This window comes from Sciurus vulgaris (genome assembly GCF_902686455.1).
Source record: "Sciurus vulgaris genome assembly, chromosome: 15".
Lineage (NCBI taxonomy): Eukaryota > Metazoa > Chordata > Mammalia > Rodentia > Sciuridae > Sciurus > Sciurus vulgaris.
Window position 1 is genome coordinate 37,584,309 of NC_136476.1, and position 23,421 is coordinate 37,607,729.

At 39.6% G+C, this 23,421-nt stretch overlaps 1 protein-coding gene across 1 annotated transcript in view; it reads right to left on the bottom strand.

Moving 5' to 3' along the window:
- SAXO1 (stabilizer of axonemal microtubules 1) overlaps window positions 1-15,252 on the bottom strand; it is a gene marked incomplete at both ends in the record, with an annotated part of 94,859 nt that extends 79,607 nt beyond the window's left edge. Inside the window, one exon of the mRNA XM_079111958.1 lies at window positions 15,206-15,252. Within this exon, the coding sequence (XP_078968084.1) occupies window positions 15,206-15,252 (47 nt within the window). The remainder of the gene's footprint in view (window positions 1-15,205) is intronic.
- Window positions 15,253-23,421: the final 8,169 nt, after the last annotated feature.

Here is a 23,421-nt window from a genome sequence, read left to right on the forward strand (position 1 = left end):
GATTACAGGCAAATTAGTGGAAACTAGGGTCAAAAATCAAGATTCATAAGTGTGTGAGGGGGAGGGGGAATGTGTGTGTCCAATTCAGTATTTCTTTATTTAATGGAATATGGATAGGTTATTCAACCCAAATGGATACAAGAAAAAAAAAAAAAAAAACCTGCAAGTTTTTAACAACCAAAACCAGTTAAATAACCCAAGATTCGTGCATTCCATTTAGGAACCATTACAGGTCCTTTTCTTCCTCCTCTTACTTCTTTCCCATATTTCCACATTCTGATTAAACCATTTTGAATCATTCTAGAATTGAGGGATTTTTTTTTTAATAACAGAAAAAAATGAAGCAAAGAGATGTTTGTTTTGACCAAAGTCAAGAAAGAAAAGAGTTCGAAAGAAAGTAAAATCTGGGGTCTTTGTTTTCATTCATCTATACTTAGTCACCATCTAGTAGGAGTTGAGAACTAGTTTTATTTTGCAGTACTAGGGATTGAATCCCAGGGCTCACATATGCTAGACAAGTGCTCGACCACTGAGCTGTAGCCCTTTTTATTTTGAGACAGGGTCTAAGTTACCTAGCCTAGGCTTGAACTTGAGATTGTCCTGTCCAACCTTCTGAGTTATTTAGATTACAGAGGAAACAATTTTATTTTCTTGAATCTTTGAGATCTCTTTTGGTATACTTAAGACTTGTTAAGGGGCTTCACTCCTAACCTTCCCAAATTAGGACTGAATTATTAAGATAATTTGTAATAGATGAGATACGAAAGTCTCATCAGGGAAATGCAAATATAATCTAATTTTTGATGTCAGCATACACTGTGATCTAGACATATGGGGCAGGTGTGAGGAGGTGAGCACAGCACTCCTAGGAAGAGACTTGGCAGAGGCATTCCACCCATTCATTCCCTTGATGCAGAAGGACTTCAGAACATCACATTCCAAAATACAAATCATAGCATGCCCCTTGTTCAGGGCTTAGACAAGCAAACCGATTATATTTCAGCTTCGTTAATTTTTCTAAAAGGAAAGTATACTCTGGTTAGCACATATGAGTTTCTAGGCCCCCTCAGTAGATATTTCCTATTCTAAATTAACCAATAGGTATCTTGGTTTACACAGCAGTCTCCATAGGCCTGATTGGCATTAAGCCATGTTCTGGGGTAACTGTTCTAAGGGTGGTGACAAAAATCAAGATTCTAGAACTGGAGTTGAATCAGTGGTAGGGTGCTTGCCTTGTACATATGAAGCAGTGGGTTTGATCCTCAGCACATTAAAATAAGTTAAGATAAATAAAGATAATAAAGATAGTGTGTCCATCTACAACTTAAAATATACATGGTGCTGGGGACATGGCTCAGTGGCAGAGCAGCTTGCCTAGCACATGTGAGGCACTGGGTTCGATCCTTAGCATCACATAACAAAATAAAGACATTCTATCCTTAGCTCCACATAACAAAATAAAGGCATTCTGTCCATCTACAACTACAAAAAAACAAAAAGTTTAAACAGTTCTATTCCAACAAGAAGCACCATAGCAGAACATCAGAATACAGCTCCAGAAGTAGAAAACAAATGGCATGCAGTTCCATCAAACTGGTTTTCAGATCTTTTGGAGGGGACCAGGCCAAAGGAAAAGTGTTTACAAAAGTGTGACCAAGAAGAGCACACAGCACATGTACTCTGATCCAGGTGCAAAATGCAGGTGTGCACCTAACCAGGTCTTTACACTTGGGTGACAAAGCCAAGCTAGCAGTTTATGCAGTCCCTTTTACTTTTATTTTATTTTTTTAAGAGATTAGATTGCCCTCTTGTGGAAAAGAGGAGGATGAAGTTTCATGGTATCTCCGCTTAACTTTATAAACAGTTTGAGAACAGGACCCATCTCTAGGCAAGAGCTGGCCACTACCATTCAGGAACATGGTCACAGCACTGCCACATCTTTTGATTTTTTGGTACAGGGGCCTGAACCCAGGGGCACTTAACCACTGAGCCACATCTTCAGCCCTTTTTTTATTTTGAGACAGGGTCTCACTAAGTTGCTTAGGGCCTAAGTTGCTGAGGCTGGTTTTGAATTTGCAATCCTCCTGCCTCAGCCTCCTAAACCACTGGGACTCCAAGCATAGGCCACCATGCCCAGCACATCTTTAGATCTATCAAGAAAGTCTTCTGAAAGTTCAGAGGAGATTTTACACAATGTTAGCAATCAATTCCAGTTTTGGGGGGAAAAGTAAAGTGGGTGTGCTAATCTGCAGTATATTTTGGTGAATCTGGGATCTAGCTTGTCTGTATAATTAATATACAGGGTGTCAGGGAGTTGTAGTTAGTAGACAGGGTGTTACTGTGGGCAACATAGTTTGGTGAACTTAAAATAGAGGGTGTGTGGTGGGGAATGACTGGGATGGCAAGGACTTGCATAAGGCTCAAATTTATAATCAATGAACTATCAAAGGTAAATGACTATTTACAAATTGACAAACTCACATGATCTGAATGTTAGGGAAATTGCTGGCATAAATAACCCTGTGACTAGTCCCAGCTAGAGCAGAAAGAATGAACATAGAACCAAGTAGCTCAGGTAACACCCCAGGAGTGTTTACAAATCACAAGCAGCTTTGTGGGTGGATGGAATCACCTTGCTTATATGGAAGGCCACCTGAGAGACATTTAGAGACTCAGAAGGAGCACAGATTTCACAGGTATCACCAGACATCTCCTTCCTCCCATGCATTGTGAGACCTCCCACTATCGACGCCCCACAGGAGAAAAGTCAGCGACACTGACAGACACTTTTCTGTGCTCCTGCAGGGGTTGGGAAGTCAGTAAGACCATAAATTAGGCCAGCGAGTCTTAGAGCATTAAAAGCTCCCTGAGAGGTAATGCTGTTGGGGAGTGGAGAAGTAAGTTTCCTCTCAAGGCCTGACAAGTGAAAGTCAGAGCTCAAAATAAGAGAACACTTCATGCTGGTGGTGACGGAGGGCAATGAACCTGGTGTCACTTGTAGAAGCCAGTTCCAAACCTCCTGTGCTGACGGCACTCTAAGAACTGATAACGTCTTTACCTTGTTTCTTTTTAACCACTGGTTGGAAAGATAAGTCTTAAGACTGTACCTCTACTCTGAAACATATGCCTTTTGTTCTTGAGATTTCTTTATTACTTCACTCAATGAAGTAACCATGTTTCTTTTTTTAATATTTTGAGTTGTAGATGGACACAATGCCTTTATTCATTTTTTTTACAGACTGCATTTTGATTCATTGTACACAAATGGGGCACATCATTTTGTTTCTATTGTTGTACATGTAGACTCATACCATTTGTGTAATCATATATGTACATAGGGTAATGATGTCTTATTCCACCATTTTTCATACCCTCTCCCTCCGATTTCCCTCTACATAATCTAAAGTTCCTCCATTCTTCTCTCACCCTCCACCTCCCCTCCCCATTATATATCAACCACTTATCAGGGAAAACATTCAACCTTTGGTTTTTTTGGGCTTGGCCTATTTCACTTAGCATATTTTCCAACTTCATCCATTTACCAGCAAATGCCATAATTTTATTCTTCTTTATGGCCGAGTAATATTCCATTGTGTATATATACCATAGTTTCTTTATCCATTCATCTGTTGAAGGGCATCTAGGTTGGTTCCACAATCTAGTTATTGGGAATAGAGCTGCTATAAACATTGATGTGACTGTGTTATTATAGTATGCCATTTTTAAGACCCTCGGGTATGAACCGAGGAGTGGGATAACTGGGTTGAAAGGCGTCTCCATTCCAAATTTCCGAGGATTCTCCACACGGCTTTCCAGAGTGGTGCTGAGGATCAAACCCAGTGCCTTACACTTGCAAGGAGAGCTTTACCACTGAGCTACAATGTTTCTTAAAGTAGTGTCCATTGTGGCTAGTTTTGCAATCACCCATGTTAATTTTTCAAACTTGAAGATTCCTGGGTCTCAGACCCACAAAATCAAAGTAGATGGAGACAGGATCCAGAAATTTGCACCTTTCAAATAACTCTTCATTTGATTTTCAGGTACAGTTAAGGTTGAGCACACTGGGGTTTCAGAAATTCATATGCAGGTGCTCTCATGAGAAAAAGCTTTGCCTTACTCCAAAGACAGTAGAATGAGCTCCATTCCTGTGATAAAAACCATTATTAAATCATAATCTATGGCTTAGGGATTCCTCTAGCCCCATGACTCTCAATCTGGGACAAATTTGCCCCTCAAAGGACATCTGACAATGTCAGTAAACGTTTTTGGTTGTCACAGGCAGATGGAAATCACTGGAATCTAGTGGACAGAGGCCAGGGGCACTGCCAAACATCCTATAATGCACAGGAAGGACAGGTGGCCCAGGACAAAAATGTCCATGTATGGCACAGTAAGAATCCCTGCTCTATACTAAGTTGAACCTTTTATTTTCATAAATACAGAAATGTAAACATGAATTATTAACATTTATCTAGCCATATTTAGTTGCCTTATATCTGAGGTCCTTCCTATGTTTAGAAAATTCCTATCAAATCTTGTGGGAAACAGGGCCCACCTCCCACTACAGAAAACAAAAAGTGAGATACTCCTCTAGACCCCACTTCCTGTAGTGAGGCTTAAGCAGGTGACCAGTCCTGGTCAATCAGAAGTTCAATTCTGGAAATTTGAATGTCGAACAAGTGGAATAAGAAAATAAAGAAGAGCGGTAACAGTGAAGAGTTCATTACACAGGCAGGGGTCACTGACAGTGCAGGGGCCCTGCTGCAGTGGTGGCTGCAGCACAGAATGTCCAGTCTAGAGCAGGCACCAGCAACATACTCAAAAGGCAGTCTCTAAAGCATCTGGGCTACGGCTCTTGCCTCCTGACTTCTCCCCTACCCACCCATCTCCCAACTGTGGTTCTCCAGACCTCCCTGCAAATCTACAAACTGCCCCATCACCTTCCATTTGTTTAACCCTGCTTGAACCACCCTTTGTTCATTTCAGTGCCTTCATCCAAGAATCCTGAATAATATAACCATTCCAGGAGCTTTTGTTAGCACGAGCACCATTTGTTTAAAACACCCCCCTTAGTTCCCAAGCTCAAGAAGAACACCAACTCAAACTCCATCTATACATACTATGATCTGAAGCATGCATACATTGCCCTATTGCAATAGATGCCATGGAATACTCACCATGATTTTTTTGTTGTTGTTTTGGCTTGGTTTTTGTACTATATCATTTAAAGTTATTTATGATGCTTCAAATTCCTTTGGGGAAGAAAGCCTCTTAATAAAAGCCATTGCTAGATAGAGTAATGAAAGAGGAACAGAAAGGCTTGACTCATGGAGGTGTCAGAATTTCAGGACAACAAGGAACACGGAAGGCTTCCAAGACCAGAGCCCAATTGAGAAAATGCTGCAAGGTGGATGTGAAATGGGACATCAAAAGGAAAGAGGAATATGGGTGTTTTAGTCAGCTTTTTCACTGCTGTGACTAAATGATCTGACTAACGCAATTATAGAGGAGGAAAGATTTATTTGAAGGCTCATGGTTTCAGAGGTCTTAGACCATAGAAGGCCGGCTCCATTCCTCGGGGTTCAAGGTGAGGCTGAACATCATGGTAGGTGAGGGTGGCTGAGGAAAGCAGCTCACATCATGGCGATCAGGAAGCAGAGAGAGATTCCACTTTCCAGATACAAAATATATGCCCCATAGTCACACCCCAATTCCCACCTCCTCTAGCCACACCCTATCACTTCAATTAATCCCATCAGAGATCAATTCACTGATTGGTTAAGACTCTTACAACCCAATCATTTCTCCTCTGAACCCTCCTGCATTGTCTCACATGTGAGCTTTTGGGGGACTCCTCACATCCAAACCATAACATGGGTTATTGTAGCTTTGCATGGAATACATTTCCTACTGAAGTAGCAACTCACATAGTGGTGAAGAGTCCCAGGCTGGCCTATAAGAACCCCCTTAACATGAACTGCCACATGTAGACAAAAATCAGAGAAAGTTGTGGAAGCAATGAGTGAAGTTTTTCTTTTTGGTTATGCCACCCAAAGGTCATTGAAGGGCTCTCAGAAAAACAAGACCATCAAGTGAAAAGGCACATGCCATAGTGGCTAGAGACAGGAGGCTAAAGTCTGAACATGTGCTTTTCAACTTTAAAGATAGATGCTTATGAACCCTCTGAATTGACTTGTTTTTTCAGGCACATATGGATCTCAGCTTATTCTTCATAGCACATGCACCCACCATTCTTTACTCTGTAGTAGCCTTTCAAGTTCAATCATCATATTAAAATAAATGCTCTTCTCTCTTCCCAGAAATCTGTGTTCCAGTGTTGAAAGGGACCCTAGAGATCATTTTGTCAAACCTCCTGCCCAACACAGGAATCTGTTTCACAGCATCCTAACAGACATACGCCCAGCTTAAGGGTCACAGAAAGTCTACTTTGAGTCCTTATACTTCTGTTGAAAATTCTTCATTAGTATTGACCCCAAATCAGTGTTCCTAAAGTGACCACTCGCTGGTCTCCATTCTATCCTCAGAACCACCAGGACAAGCTCAAGCCCTTCTCTGCAGAATACAACCTTCAAACACTAGTTGGCCATCCATCCATGCCCTGATCTACTCAAGTTTTTTCAATTCCAGAATGTGTTTCCTGTAACTTGGCCATCCAGGTCACCTGCGGGTATCCTTAAAAAATAGTGTCTGACCAGGCCAAAGTTGAATAAAATAATTACATCTGCTGAACTGGCCCCCTATGTCCATTTAGCCTGATACTAAGTTAATGCTTCTTCTTAGCCACATCATACCATTGGATCATATTAACTTGTGGTTAAGTAAAAACCCAAAGACCTTTCCACGAACTATGGCCAAGACAAACCTGCCCCATTATGAATATGTGTAATTGATTTTTCATCCCAAACATAAAATTTCATGTTCACTCTTGTTAAGGCTCAGCTTGGTTTTGACCCAGCATTCCAACCTGTCAAGATAATTTCAAATCTTGATTCTGTCATTTATCATACTTGCTATGTTCTTCCCATTTGGTGTTTTCAGTACATTTGATAAGGACTATTTCTATGTCCTCATCCAAGTTTTGATAAAAAATGTTGAATAAGACAAGGCTAATGAAAGAGGTCTATGGCAGAGTTCTGAAGACATTGTTCCAAGTAGGCAAAAAATTGTCAATCAATACTCTCTGAGCCTGTAGTTCAATGAGCTGGGAATCTACCTAATTAGACTATTATCCAACCCATCTTTCACTAACTTTATCTACAAGAATATCTTGGCAAGAGTCCTCCGAAGGCCAATTGCTTCCTCTTCTAATCACTTTCCTCTCCCTATACCATACCCCTATTTCACAAAACAGCCCCCCTCCTCCAGTGACCTGGCTTGTCTTATGTAACCCCATGCCTCTCAAAGCTTAGCTAATTGGACAACAGAAAGGACCCTGAATACCAGAGGAACAACATCATAGGCTGACCCAACTGGCCCTTCTTTCCCTTGGAATCTGAAAACAGTACACTAAAATCCAATTTACCTCTTGGGTTAACTGCAGTAAGTGTGAGGCTTGGGTTGGGGTGCCCACAGATGACAGAAAAAAGAGAAAACCAGAATGCTCTGATGAAAACATGTCAAATGTGCCCCTAAAGTTCATAAGGCTCAAAGATTCACATCTTACCAGCCATTCAGTAGTTTCTGGGAAAGTCGGGAAAATATCTGTCCATCTTGAACTCAGTGAAGTATCATTCCTTTGTGCTCTTCTTTAAAATCATCGACAGAAGGTCCAGAAGACCTATGCAGACATATTTATAGCCCTAATATGGAAATTCTGAGCCTAGAAAAACATCACTAGAGAATAGGAGCTACTCATTGTCTGAGGATCATTTTTAAAAGCACAGAGATATTAAAGGACCTCTTCAGTTCACAAGGTTTAAAAGTCAAACACAGGACTGAAATCCAGATGCTCCAACTCACTACCCTCCAGTTCTTTCCCAAACACTTTGGCTGCCCTCCCAATTAAAGCAAAATAGAAGAAAGAAATTTTTCCAATTAGTTCTTTGCTTTTCATTTTGAGCTCTTGTTCACGGGTGTTATGTGGATTTTTACTTGGAGAACAGAGATGAAATGCATCATACTTGAAAAATAAAATGGATAGTTAGATTGTAATTTTTTAAAAATAATCATCTGTAAAAGATAATGTTTCTAAAATTAAGTAATTGACCAGCACACGCAGAAACTTAACTGATCCCTTACATTACAAACTCAATTTGTTAACATTAGAATGAGGGGCCTTTAGATATCTGGATATTCAAAATATATGAATGTATTTGGCTAAGTGGTTAACTTGACAGCCACTTAGAAACACTATCCTTTCCTTTTAGAGAAGCAATCATAAAGTTATTTTGAACAAGCTAGTAAAAAAGGTGATAAAACAAAATGACAGATCGTGCCATGCAGTAAGGATGTCTTTAATCCTCATTGTTTAAGTGCGAAAGCTCTAACCTGAATAAACATGTAATGTTTGTTAATGTCAGTCTGAACTTGTGATCATTGGACTCGCGTATAGGCATCCCAGGGAAGGCCCCAAGGCAGCAGGCCTGCCAGTGGCACATAAAGAGCAGGTTAAATCTTTGTAAACCATCCCTATCCTGAAAACTTAATCCAGCTCCCCAAGCACAAGTACATCCCCTCCGATTTAATTCTCTGTGAAGCATCTTGCATTATCTGCCTGTTAAACTTAACTCTCTTCCCTAGAACACAAGTTCCCCAGAGAACAGAGGCCTTATTCACCTCAACTCTCCTACGGCTTCCTTGCCCAGAACAGCCTGACACCTTTGCTTCTATTTATACAACACTTTCCTGTGCCTCACTATGTATGCCAGGCATTGTTCTATTTGTGTACTTAATACTGACTCAACCCTCACAAAAACTCTAAGAGGCAGACTCCACTACTGTCTCTATTTTACAGAGAAGGGCACCAAGGCAGATGGAAGACTGCACTAACAAGTCAACATGTCACAGCGGGGCCGTGGGAAGACCAGAGTTTGAACCCAGGCGGTCTTGCTCCCCCGTCTGTTCATCACTCTATGCTCTGCTGCCTCCTGTAGGAAGTCACACTCCATTACTTGTTGAATGAAGAAAAATACAAAATGGATTGCAGCTGAAATGTCTTCACAGAAATATTTGCTAATACAAATCCACGTAGAAGTTCTAAGCTGGGTGCTGAGGCACTCGCGTGCAATCCCAGCTGCTCAGAAGGCTGAGACAGGAGGATCACAAGTTTAAAGCCTGCCTCAGCAACTTAGTGAGGTCCTAAGAAACTCAGTGAGACCCTGTCTCAAAATAAGAAATAAAAAGGGCTGGGATGTGGCTCAGTGGTCAAGAGCCCCTGGGTTCAATCCCTGGAACAAAAAAAATATATGATGATGACCTAAAAAATAACAGATTCTGGGCTGTGGTTGTGGCTCAGTGGTAGAGCACATGCCTAGCATGTGTGAGGCACTGGGTTTCATTAGCAGCACCACATAAAAATGAATAAATAAGATTTAAAGTTGGTCCAATTCACGCATTCAGTATTTATTTCAATGGGGGGGGGAGGAAATGCCACTCTTAGGACTTTTAGGGAGAAGACCTTTTTTTTTTTTTTAAATCAGGGATTGAACCCAGGAGCACTTAACCACTGAGCCACATCCCCAGCCCCTTAAAAAAAAAAAAAAAAAAAAAAAAAAAAAAAAATATATATATATATATACACACACACACACACACACATACATACACATACATACATACACATATCTTAGAGATAGGGTATCTGAGTTGCCTAGGCCCTCACTAACTTACGGAGGCTGGCTTTGAACTCTTGATCCTCCTGCCTCAGCCTCCTTAGTGGCTGGGATTATAGGCATGTCCACCATGCCCAGCAAGACCATACTTTTTAAATCCATGTTACTACTCTGCTCAAAACCCACCAGTGACTCTTTGCTGCCTGAGTTCACACTGAAGCATTTAGGCCCCTTTGCAACTTGCCTCCACGGAGCCTCTGGTCTCCCCTCTGCAGGGTTCAGTGCTCATGTGGATACCTGTACCTCCAGGTCTGTGCTCCTCCCAACCTAATCCACATCCCACCTAAGAATAAGGTATGGCGACCCTGTTGGTCAGAAATAGTGAGTGACTGGCACAAGCTCACACAGGTAGGCAGAGCCAGTATTTGAAACTGGGATTTGAAATCCTGGTTCCAGCTTTGCTTTCCTAATAATCCCAGCAAATCACTTCCTTTTCCCCTGGCCTCCCTGTTCTCTCATCCCAAATTGACCTCTCCCAACCCTGAAATCTTCTGTTATTTTATGGTCTCATTAGAAAGTTGTTTTTCCCCAATGAGATGTGTCATCTTCCCAAAGAAACTATAAATCACCTGAAGGTCAGTCTAATATTTTAATAATCAATGGAGGAAATGGTATTTAAAACTGCCTACTCAGAATGGAATTAGACTGAAGATACTCTAAATTGATCTATTTCAGACTAAGGTTGAAGAGATCATTTTAACTGCTGTGATTTGAATTACTACAAAATTGTACTTCATAATTTGTCTGAAATTTGACAATTTACACTTATTTTCTAAGTTGAAAGGCATAGATGAACAGTTAAATCTTAATTATTTGATATAATTCAAGAGTATATAACTTAATATGAAAAAATGTAAACTGTACAGTAAAAATAATTCAATGTTAAAGTGAAAGAGTTTTGTGTTTTTTCTTGGCATCTCAATCTGAATTCTGCTAAGGATAAAAAGTCACCAGCAAATATCTGTGAAAGACTGTTCTTTGTCCTTTTTTGTTGTTCTTAATCAGAATTTATGAAGTCGATTTTATTTAAATTAAAAACAAGAATTCTCCTTGAAACATGTAATATCAAACCAAGTTCTCAATTTTTTTTTTCCTTCCTCTTAATTTGCAACAGAAACTCAAAGAAAATAAAATCTAAGGTTAAGGAAATTTCCATCAATGTGAAGAAAATATTTTCCAAAATTAAAATAACAAGTTCCTCCCTGGTTAACATAACTGATTTAAGTTGCAGATACATGACTGCCCCAGAGATCACCTTCCTCCCCAAGCTCTGTGAAAGGGCCGAGTCCACATCCTTTGCAGCAATTTGTGAGTCCTCTCTGGGACTACCTCTTTTATGAAATGCTGCACATACTACCAATGCTACATAAATATTTCATGATACATTACCCAGTCCTGGAATTTCCTGCAAGATTGGACAAAATCTTTTAAATGGTTCACTGTAAGCCATAAAATCATCAGATATAAAAGCAAACTATGTCAATACCCTCATTAACAACCATTTTTTACCAGAAGTTTAGAAAAAGTAGTGTTACTGCATTTTACTCTCAGGAGAGAGATTTGCTATTTATATTACTTTACTAAAAGCCTTTTAGAATTATACCTTTTTTTATATCAGATAATATTTCTCAATAGGACAGGAGCCTTCATATTATAATCTGTAGTCAAAAATGTCCCAGTGTGACTTGAAAATAGACCAGACTGAATTATAACATCTAGCTGTGTCTGATACACTGTAAAAGATGAATAAAATTTAATTGACCTAAATTTCACATAAAGCTTAACAAAATGTGTTCTCTTATATTAAAATTAAACCCAGTGCTTCAATTTCCTTATCCATAAGATTAAAGAGATAGAGACCACTAGGATCCCTTATACCTTTAAAAAGTTAACATTTTACTTTACCTTCTACTGCCACCCTCACCCAAGTTTCAGATTTAGCAATTTGAAAGAACAGTTCAATCAACTAAAAACATCCTCAAGAAAAACAGGCTAAGATCAAGGAATTGAATTTCCAAACTAAGCAACGCTTCCCATGTTGAAGGATCCCCCAGAATGATAATAACGTATGAGAAAATGCTTTTTAAATTTTCAAATGTAAGGTGGTGTTAATCCTGTAAAACTGTGAAGAATGGCACTTCTTTCAATAACCAGAAACACTAGGGATATTCAGATGAAATTGGAAACTTTATCCTCTTCTAAATAAAGGTGGGGGTCTCTGTTATCAAGATAATTAAGCTTTAGGTTGATTTAAACAAAATACTGACTTTACTATATTGTACAACTTATGAATATTTTTGCTTATTTGATGATTGTATTGAAAACAGAATATTATGGCATTTTGTGAAATATTCCAGTTGCCAGATTTTGATTGTCAAGGAAAGGAATGGAGAGTGTTGTACAGGGAGAGCCTGGACCTTGATACAGTGAAATAAGTCCGGTTTTCTTAAACCAGTAAAGCTCACTAAGAAGTTTTATGAGTGGTTAGAATCTTTAGGTTCAAATGTTTGAAACACCCCACACTTTTAATCTTTGATCTACTCCTGAAGGAATACCACCTTCCTGAATTTTGCTAGGTCCTAAACTCTAATTTTTCATTTTAGAAAACTTAAAAATCTATATTTTTAAAATAAAACTCAAGGAAAACCCAGAACCCCAGAGGTTTTGTTTTCCCCTTAGTTTAGTCTGATTAAACCAGCATTGAATTGGTTAGGAGAAGACTGCCATCTTGTGGTCACGTAAGAATTTGCTCCTAGATAGCTGCCCACTGGTGGCTTGTCCCACAGATCTAGCTGATGGAAGCCTTCCTATCCAGCCATACGAGCATCCCCAGAGTCTCTTCACTAAAAAGTACAATGTCATCAAAAGCTAAAGTTGACCCCCCAACACCAGGGGAAGCAGCTACAATTGGAAGTACAAAAAAAAAAAAAAAAATTCTCTGCGCTGGGCATAGTGGCCTATTTCTGTAATCCCAGCAACTCTCTAGAGGCTGAGGCAGGAAGATTATAGTTAAAGCCAATATCAGCAATTTAGCCAGATTTTGTCTCAAAATAAAAAGCACTGGGGATGTAGCTCAGGGGTACAGTGTCCCTGGGTTTAATCCCCAGTACTAAAAAAAAAAAAAAAAAAAAAAAAAAAAAAAAAAAAAAATTGTGTATATATATATATATATACACACACATACACACACACACACACAAGGTAAAGGAACCATAAGGTAAAGGGGTAAATACAGAAGGAGAAAAGGTGAAGAAAGAAACTCAAGACAGACTTCACATCTGATGGAAAATGACCCCTTTGCAGGGATAAAGGGGGATCAGAATCAGAGAAAGAACATCCAGACAAGTTGTCCCCCCGTGACAGGGGTTGGAAGGGCCTTCTCATTGTATGCTCTTTGCACCTCTTCAGAGAGTGTTCCTACCTTCCTACCTAAATGGTATACTGTGCAAAGATGGGCACTATGGACAGGAGGAATATAAAGAGCCAGGATGGGAAGCGGATCTCAGTAGTTCGAAAAATCAGCCCTAGGCTAGACACTGGTGTGGTTCCACCTAACAAAGCTTAAAAGCAAGACCTATGTTTGAACATGATAGAAATCATTAGTTTCCAATCTTGGAAAATGGTCAGGCTGCTCATGGGGCTATCCTTGGAGATCTTCGATTTAATAGCCTGAGAAACTGATACGCCTTTGAAGTTTCCCCAAGAGATTCTAATGAGCACCCAGGGTTGAGAACTGCTATGGTTTGGATACCAGGTGTCCCCCAAAAGTGAGACAATGTAGGAGTGTTCAGAGATGAAATTACTAGATTATGATAGCTGAAACCTAATCAGCAAATTAATCATTTGAAAGAACTACTGTACGAGGTGGTAACTGTAGGCAGGTGGGGTGAGGCTGGAGGAAGTTAGTCTGAGCGTCTGCCTCAAGGATGATATTTTGTCATTGGCTTTTCTCCTTACTCCTCTCACTCACCATGCCCTTCTGCCTTGCCCTGGGCCCAGAATCTCTGAAACTGTGTGTGTGTGTTGGGGGTGTGTGTGTGAATTTTCCTCCTATAAGTTGTTCTTGTCTTATATTTTGGTCACAGCAACACAAAGTTGACCAATATAAGAACCATTCATTGATGCCAGAGACCCCAAACCCAGTTTTTAGAATGCCCTTTAAATATCCCTACTAACACCTTTTTCTGTAACATGTTACAATTGGTAAGGTTGGAACCAGCAGATTTTCTGCAGATTTTGGGATACTAGCATGTTAAGCACAATCCACGTGCCTGTAGTAACATACATTATCTCATTTAATAGTCTTAACAAGGTAGGCTATGGATACAGATAAGGAAATTATGACCTGGAGAAACTCAGTTGCCTGCCCAAGATTCCAGTTAGTGACAGCCCAGGAGACTGGCCCACCCAGAGCCCACACATCTATTGTTCCTCTGCTGTCCCAACCCAGCAGCTCCCCAGTTGCCCTGGAAAGTAGGAGAAACATCTCAGATTGTGTGAAATATAGAAAACTAGTCAAACACAGAGCTTTCACTAAAGCCCACCATTTCTCCCTGGGACCATCTGCTTTTGCCATGTTTCATCTCCACGTGGTTCCTCAATGGAAACTGTCAGGGAGACCCCAGTGGTCAAGGACAAAACTATGCAACAATAATTTCCCTTCATTATTCTTGTTCAGTTTGACACAATGTAGAAACAAGTTTTACAAATATCTTAAACTTCTCTGCCAAAGTAACAATTGCTCTGAGAAATTTAGTTACATGAAAGGAATTCTCTTCCCCAACCCATCTCTCAAAGAATTACAAGCTGGGACTTGAGAGGCTGAAGGAGGAGGATCCCAAATTCAAAGCCAGCCTTAGCCACTTAGCCAGAACCTGTTTCAAAATGAAAAAAATTAAAAGGTTGGTTGGGGCTGTAACTCAGTGGCGAACTGCCCCTGGGTTCAATTGACCCAGTCCCACAAAAAAGAGAAAATATTTTTTTTTTACAAGAAGGCTGCTGGTTCCAACCTGACCAGGTGTTTTCTATTCTTGTCTGACACTTTCTGGACTGGCGGAAGGGAGTACAAACTGTTCAGGGGTGTAGCCTGCTCTTGACCTTCTGTAAGTTCTAAAGTGAAGGAACGTATGAAAAAGACCCGGAAAACAGCCACACGAATTGATTCAACTCAGTGTATTAAATACTTGTTAACAACAGGGCGGCCTGATCATGGGGACAAGTGGACTAATACACTGTGATAGGGCCTCACACTGCTGCTTAGGTGAGGCCCTATCACAGCGCATACCTTCCAGGAAAGGGGCCTCGCTTGGAAATTCTAGGCGCCCCCAGCCTTGCCCTGGGCAGAACTACCTTACCCGCAGCAGCACAGGTCACAGATGCACTTCCTCGTCATAGGGGCCATCCCGGATGCCCTGGTGTCCCCTCAGAGCATGCCCAGCTGCAGCCTTCTGGTGGACCCCAACCCGGTGGCGGGGTTCGGGCCAAGTTTCCAGGGCTTTCGCAGACGTTCTAAAAATTTGCTCAAAAGAAGACTTAAGCAGCCCTTTTGCAAAGTTCTGTCGTCTGTTCCCTTCCTGAAGCTGGCTTTGGGCGAGTGAGCAGCACCGAGCATGGACAGTGCGCCAGCCTGGGAGACCTCCTGTGGGCTGCCGCTCCTGCCTCTGCCTCCCGGACCCACCCACGCACCTGGCAGCGGCCGGCCGGGCCCCATGGAAGCCGCAGGACCCAGGACCCAGAGTCCTCTGTGACGTCTGCAGGGACAGAAGCGGAGTACCCTGGGGTAGCAATGACGTCACAAGAGCCGCTTGTGAGCTCTGAAAGTCCCCAGTGCCTCCCCTCACAGGTTCAAGACGGGGTTCCCCTCTGGACCTTAGAAGACAGAGGACACGACTAATTATTTGGAAATCTCGTGGGTTCCAAAGTCAACAGGTGCCATGATCACATGTACAAAGAAGGCTGAAAATTATGCCAGCACACTGGGTGACACTTTCCTACCTCTAGGATGCATGGTGTCCCTTCTGGTGGAACCACATCCCTGGACTGTCAAGAGGTCCAGCTTTGAATACCATTCCTGGATCTTCCTGTGGACATCTATGCCTTCCCACGGAGGTGTGAATTAGGATTGCTCTCTCTTGAGAACAAAGCAGTTGAAGAGTGCCAGGCCTTTATTGCTTATGGGGGGGGGGGGGGGGGGGGGGGGGAGCGTGCACAATCACTTCTCCAGGTGCTAATAATGATGCCTTGGAGCAGTGCTTCTCAAATTTTGGAGCAGTGCTTCTCAAATTCTAGTGAGCATCAGAACCACCTGCCTTGATAAAAACCAAATCACCTGCTCCACCCTCAAAGTTTCTGCTTTGGTAGGGCTGGGGATCATTTTCATTTCTTCCAAGTATACAAATAATGTTGATACTGCTGAACCAGAGACTACACTAGCTACTACTCTAGCGGTTGTTTGCCCTCTCTGACCTGCCTTCTCCTAGCACAGTGTTTTTCAGGTTACCTGGTCCTGAGAATGACTACAGATTTCTCTCCAGAGATGATCTGCATACAGACTCCAGTCTGGGAATCTAGTTATGAAAAGAAGCCAGGTGATTATGATCTTGCAAGTTCAAGAGACCCTAGAGACATGCTCTGGTAGGATGTTTGGATTTAAACACTGAAGTTTCTTGCTTAAGGAAACGGAAGCTTAAAGTATTGACAATCTTTATGCTTGATTTTCTTTGCCACACTTTCTAATTCTTTCCACTTGTTTTATAAATAACTGAAACATCTTGGACTGCAGAACACTTAATATTCAAAAGAATTTGAAGAGGGTTTTGTTGTGGTGGTGATTGTTTTGCTTTTTCTTCCACAGTAGACTCTATAACAGAGGTTAGCAAACTAATGCCTACCAGAAAAATTCAGCTGATCACCTGTTTTTGTATGGCCTCTTGAGCTCAGAATGGTTTTTACATTTTTAAATGTTGGAAACATTAACATTACATGACATATAAAATTCATATTTCAGTGTCTATAAAAATTCTTGAATTTTTAAAAAAAATTCTATGGAAACATTCCTAATTTTCTCTCTTGGTCAAATTATTTATAAAAGCTAAATGATTTACTATCTGACTTTTTACAGAAAACGTTTTCCAACCCCAGCTCTAGAAAAGTCAAAAAGGTAGATCCAGACAGGAGCAAAGCTTACTGATCATTTGTAAGAATAGTGGAGCTGCTTTCTCTTTGTCTTCCTGGTAGGAGATAAGAGCTCTAAAGGCAAATAGAGAAACTGGGGAGTGGGAAGAGGGGAGTTAGACAGAGAGGTGAGAGCTACTGAAAGCCAAAGTAAAGCCTTCATGTCCATTTCCATGGACAGGAACATTATGAGGTCTTTACAGAGGAACTACCATAATGGATGGTAGCCTTCTCTTGATAGCTGCCTAAATATTATCAACAAATCTTCCAGCAGAAGGAAGCCCACTTATGCCTCCTTGCATTCAAACCACCCTAGTGGATGTTGCCTTGTCAACAACCATGCTCTCAATACAAATTTTTAAAAGTTTTTTTAATTAAAAAAAAAAAATGCCCTCTACAGTTGATGGAGATCTTCAAAGATGAAGATGGCTCCAACAATGTCGTATCTACAGAGCTAGCGCTAGACAGTAGGACAATCTACTCCCCCTTGTTACACTTACTGCCCAAGTTTTGTTACTTTCCAGCCAACACTACACTAACCCATCTAAACACCTCCTTAACCTTATTCCCCAAATTTACCAGCCTATAAACTATGGTCAGTTTTTAGTCCAGCAAACCCTTCTGGACTTTTTCCTATAAACTATATCATCTATCTCTTAAAACTGCATAAACCTATCATGCCCATGTTACAAATCAAAACACTGAACCTGGGAGGTAAACTAAAAATCACACAGTTAACTAGATCTTAGATTCATACATACACTGGTCTTCCTTTGCAAACGTCTCCAACAAAAGAACAAAAAGAATGAATGGGTAAATTGGAGATCTTTGTGATCATTACGAGCAGTATTTTTTTTTTTTTTATTTAACTTTTGTCTGGGGATTTGATTCAGTGCTATAGCACTTGCCTAGCATGTGTAAGACCCTGGATTCAATCCTCAGCTCTGAAAAAAAAAAAAATCACATCTTAATATTTCCATCTTTGTTTATTTAATACTTTCCAAAAAATTTTTTTCAGTAAATTTTTCAGTGGAGCCGAACAATTTTTTTCTGTGACCCTGTAACCCATAAACCCCAAATTCATTATTGTATGCCATATAAAAACCTGCTCTTTTTAGAAGATTGTTTTTAAAAATTTTTAGTTATTCCTTTGGGCACAAAGCATTTTAGCAAAATATTGTGTTTCTAGCATCCCTAACTATTTAGAATAGCTAAACTTCACTGACATCAATAGAAATCTAGCCCACCATCACACACAAGTGATGCTTCTACCACTCCATTCATTCATTCTACATATTAGATCACCCATGATGTACTAGGCACTGTGCTGACTAATAGAGACAAAAGTCAATGCCCACATGGAACCTTGTCTATAGAGAGGATCAGAAAACAAAAATAGTGCCCAAGTGTATCATTAATAAATGATAAGTGTCAAGAAGGGAAAAGTAGGGGGGCTTGCTAAATTAAATCAAACATTTAAAAAAGAAATACCAATACTACACATAATCTCTGAGAAAGCAAAGAAAAACACTTCCTAATTCATTCTATGAGGACACTAATACTCTGATTTCAAAGCTAAAAAGTATTATTACATGAAAACTATAGTCTGATATTTTTTATGAATATAAATGTAAAAATCCTTTTTGAAAAGTTAGCAAACTCCCATGCATGTCTGAGTTTGTTGGGATGAACCCAACTACTATGTACAACCATAAAGACCCAATTTTTAAAAAGTAGGGGAAAAAAAGAATAAATAAAAGTTAGCAAACTCAAGCCAGCAACATATAAAAAGGATTATACATGATGACCAAAAGAGGTTTATCCCAAGAATACAAAGTCATTTTAACATAGGCAAACCAATTAATGTAATATGCTGCATCACGAGACTAAACAATAAGGACTACTGAATCTCAATAGATTCAGAAATAGCATTTTACAAAATCTAGTACTTATTCTTCATAAAAATCTGAACAAATTAGGAAAAGGGAATTTCCACAACTTGCTAATCAAAAAAGTTACAATTATCATGTTTAGAAGTAAGAGAATGAATACTTTTCCTCTTGGTATGAATGAAAAACAAAGACTAACTCTTCCTCCTTATATTCAACATCCCATTGAAGATTCTCAACAGTGGAATTAAAAAAAAAAAAAAAAAGAAATTAAAGGCACCCAGGTTGGAAAGGAAGAAATACAACTATCTTTATTTGCATATGACATGATTCTTTATGTAGAAGTTTCTAAGAAATCTATTTTTGAAAAAATACTACAAAATATGAGTTAAGCAAGATTGCAGGATGCAAGATCAATATGCAAAAAAAATCAATATACAAAAATAATTGTATTTCTGTGTACTAGCAAGAAACAATCCAAAAAAGTTAAATAACAAATTTGATTCACAATTTTTGATTCACAAAAATTAAAAAGAATTTATACCTTGATATCACATCGTACACAAATTAACTCAGAATGTGTCATAGACTTAAATATAAAGCCCAAAACTAAAACTGCTTTCTGAAAAAAAGCATTTAATAAAAACATTGTGACACTAAGTTAAACAAAGATATCTTAGCTGTACACCAAAATCAAGATCCATAAAAATAAATATATCAGTCTCAATTAAACTCATAATTTACTCTTTAAAAGATACTGTTTAGAGTACGAGAAGTCAAGTACAGTTAAAAAAATATACTTGCCACTCAGCTATTTGATAAAGGACACATATCCAGAATATATAAAGAACTCTTACAACTCATAATAACACAACCTAAGTGCAAAAGGTTTTAATGGATACTTCATCAGAGAAAAACAGATGGATGCCTAATAAGCACATGAAAAAATACTTGTGCAAAAAAGATTTAACATAGCAATCCTGAAACTGCTATACTTGGAACACCTGCTTACAAGATTGTCCCTCAGCTAAGAACTTGGATTTGGGAGAGCTCTTTCTCTACAGGAAGAGCTCACTGTACCTACAATGTTTGTACAAACATTGTGGTTCATGTTGAACACGTGCTTTCCTTCTAGGAATCTGGAATTTAGGTACATGACAGGCTTAGTGTGCCTTTATAACTGTCCCCAAGTAAAACGCCTGGGAACTGATGAGATTTCTTAGCAGATAAGATTGCACTTTTCACTCATTGGATGAAGTAAGCACCTCTTGTAGGACTCCACTGGGAGGAAGCTTGGAAGCTAGCACCTGGTTTCCTCCAAACATTTCCCCATGTGCTTTTTCCCTTTGCTAATTTCACTGTAAGTCCTTTCACTATTGTAAATTTTAGCTGTAAGTATGTCTATATGCCGAGTTGTGTGAGTTCTGCTACCAATTCATCAAACCTGTGGGTGGTCTTCGAGACCCCAACACAATGTATAACTCAATAATCACTAGAGATAAGCAAATTGTAACCAAAATGATTATAATCCTAACTTTTTGCCCAGAATGTGAAAAAGTGGAGTCCTCATAGATTGCTAGTAGAAGTGTACAATGATACAGCCATTTTAGAAAACACTTCAGCTATTTCCTAAAAAAATTAAACATATATTTACCATATGACCCACTCACTCCCAGGTATTTATCAAAGAAAAATGAGTATTATATCCACACAAAAATTTGAATATGAGGGCTGGGGAAATAGCTCAGTTGGTAGAGTGCTTGCCTTGCAAGCACAAGACCCTGGGTTCAATCCCCAGCACGGCAAAAACAAACAAACAAAAATTTGAATATGAATGTTACATAGCAGCATTATTCATAATAGCCTAAAAGTTGAAACAATCCTAATTTCCATAATCTGGTGAACTGACAAAACATGGTATTTGTACAGTTATACAATGGAATATTATTCAACAATAAAAAGGAATTAATACATGCTGCAGTATGGATGCACCTCAGAAACTTCATGCTAAGATAAAGAAGCCAAAATACAATCATTTGTATAAAATTTCTTGAAGAGGCACATCTATAGAGACAGAAAGCAGATTAGCAGCTCCCTGAGTCTTGGGATCAGAGCAGTGATTGAATGCAAATTGGGAAAGGGGAATTTTGAAGGGATAGAAATACCCTAAAACCTAATTGTGATGGTGGAATTCTACACTTATGTAAATTGTACTCAATTAAGCTTTTTCTTTAAAACTTCCTTGGCCTGAGGATATAGAAAGTGGTAGAACACTTGCCTAGCATGCATGAGAGCCTGGTTTCCATCCCCAGTACTGAAAATAAATCCTGGCATAAAATCCCTTTCAATATCATTATAAAATTATTGTTTTGAGTATTTTAGCTCAAGATTTCTCTCTTATTTTCAAATAAATTGGTAGAGTAAACACATGTATTTATCTTTCTCCCACATCCCCTCAAATAAGAATAATGGGATAAGAGGGCAAACACAAAGATGGAATTTTTGAAATAATCAAATTTTTTAGAAGCAGAAAAACACAAGGAAGAATAACTGACTTATAACTTAAGAAAGCTGAATCTTTAGCCATTAGTAGAAAAAGTAAAAGAGTTTTACCACAGAATCTCCTAACAATTCAAGAATTGACAACCTTAGTGGGGTGAAACTTGCACAATAAACAAGACAACTGATAAGACAAATTGGATTCCCTCCCCAGCTCCACACATTAGAGGGCCAACATGATTGAAAATTAGGGCTTCACAATTACAACTGTCATTTTCAAGACACCAGATGAGAAAACTGAACAAATTTTTAGAGAGGAAAACAAAAAACAGTTCAAATACAAACAAGCAGGCATCAGACTTAGAAGCTGAAAAACATTGGAGTAATACTTCCAAGACACTGGGGGAAAATTATGTCCAATCAAGTGTGAGGGTAAGAGCAAAGACAATTTCAAACAGGCAATGTCTTGAAATTTGTACAGCCCTCATGTGCCCCACCTTGGAACTGGGGGTTGAGTTTATGAATACTCTACTACTGAGCTTTATTCCCAGCTCTTTTTGTGTTTTTTTGAGACAGGATCTTGCTAAGTTGCAGAGGCTGATCTCAAACTTGCAATTCTCCTGCTTCAGCCTCCTGAGTGGCAGAGATTACAAGCATGCACCACCGTGTCCAGCCTGCCCTCATACTTCTTATCGGGAAACTACTGGAAAATGTGTCCCACCAAATGAGTTAATGAGCCAAAAGTGAGGTAGACATGGGCATCCAACTTAGAAGAACAGAAGAGAAACCCCAGAATGACAGAGAAAATTCAGAGCATCTAGGCAGTAGATTCAAAAGCTCTGGAACAACTGTCGCCCAGGAGGTGAAATTGAATTTAAATGTATTTAGAGGAGATTTGTCACACACTATTTTTGCATCACCTGCAGGTTTTATTTACACAAAATATCAAGGATGATTTCCAACTTCTTTTCCTTCTCACATTAACTACATGCCCTACACATAGTAGGCACTCAGATATTTTTTGAATGACTGGAAGAATGGGATGCCGACACTTGCACAGTATAGCATACAATCTGAAAAGGGCTTTATGGTAGGTATGGAGTATGCTAACTTAAGAGGCTTCAATATTCTAATGATGGTACTGATTCATTCCTTGAATAATACTGAATGACACTAATTCATTTATCTACATAAAGACCAAAACCAGAATCTCATTTATAGGAAGGCAATGTGGCCTATTGTTAGGCAAGCAAACTCTGCAGCCGGACTATATGAATCCAAATTCCATTTCATTTAATATCTGTGTAACTTGGAGTTAGTTGACCTCTCTGAGCTTTGATTTCCCAACTTGAAAACAGTTATTTATTCACATGGTTATTGTGAGGTTGGAGGTAATACATGGTGTTCCACATGACAGTTTTCTCAAGCTTTGGAATTCTGATTTAAAAGTCTGAGATTACAGGAAAATCAGATGTGAGAAAGAAACTAGCCTGGAAGTGGACAAAGCACTAACTAGGAGTTAGGATGTCTCCCAGTAGGTATGTACTACCATCTAGCTGTTAGCACATATACGAGAAATTCGTATAATTTCTCGAAATCGCCTTCCTCAACTATACAGTTCCTACTTGCCCTGCCCAGGTGATCTGAGAAGTTAGGCCCTCCCTCCACTTCACCTGTCTGCTGCCAATGCCCACAGCACATCTCGCTTTAAAGCGAGGTGGCTGTGAGTGGAGTTGAGGGAATTTTAAGCCACCAGGGGGCAGCATTCTTTCCACAGATCACAAACGTACTTCTTGCAACGCTAAGCCCAGCTTAAAGAGAACAAACGGAAGCCTTAGTTTTTTCCTTCCACTTTATCTCTCGCGTAGCCCTTGTTGGGTTTCATTTTGTAGAACATTTCCCCTAGGTAAATCCGCGGAGTGCAGTGTTCTCGCGATACCAACACCGGAAGTGGGTGTTGGCAGAAGAGCGGAACTCTCGCGATATCTCTGCGGGAAGTGGGTGGTGGC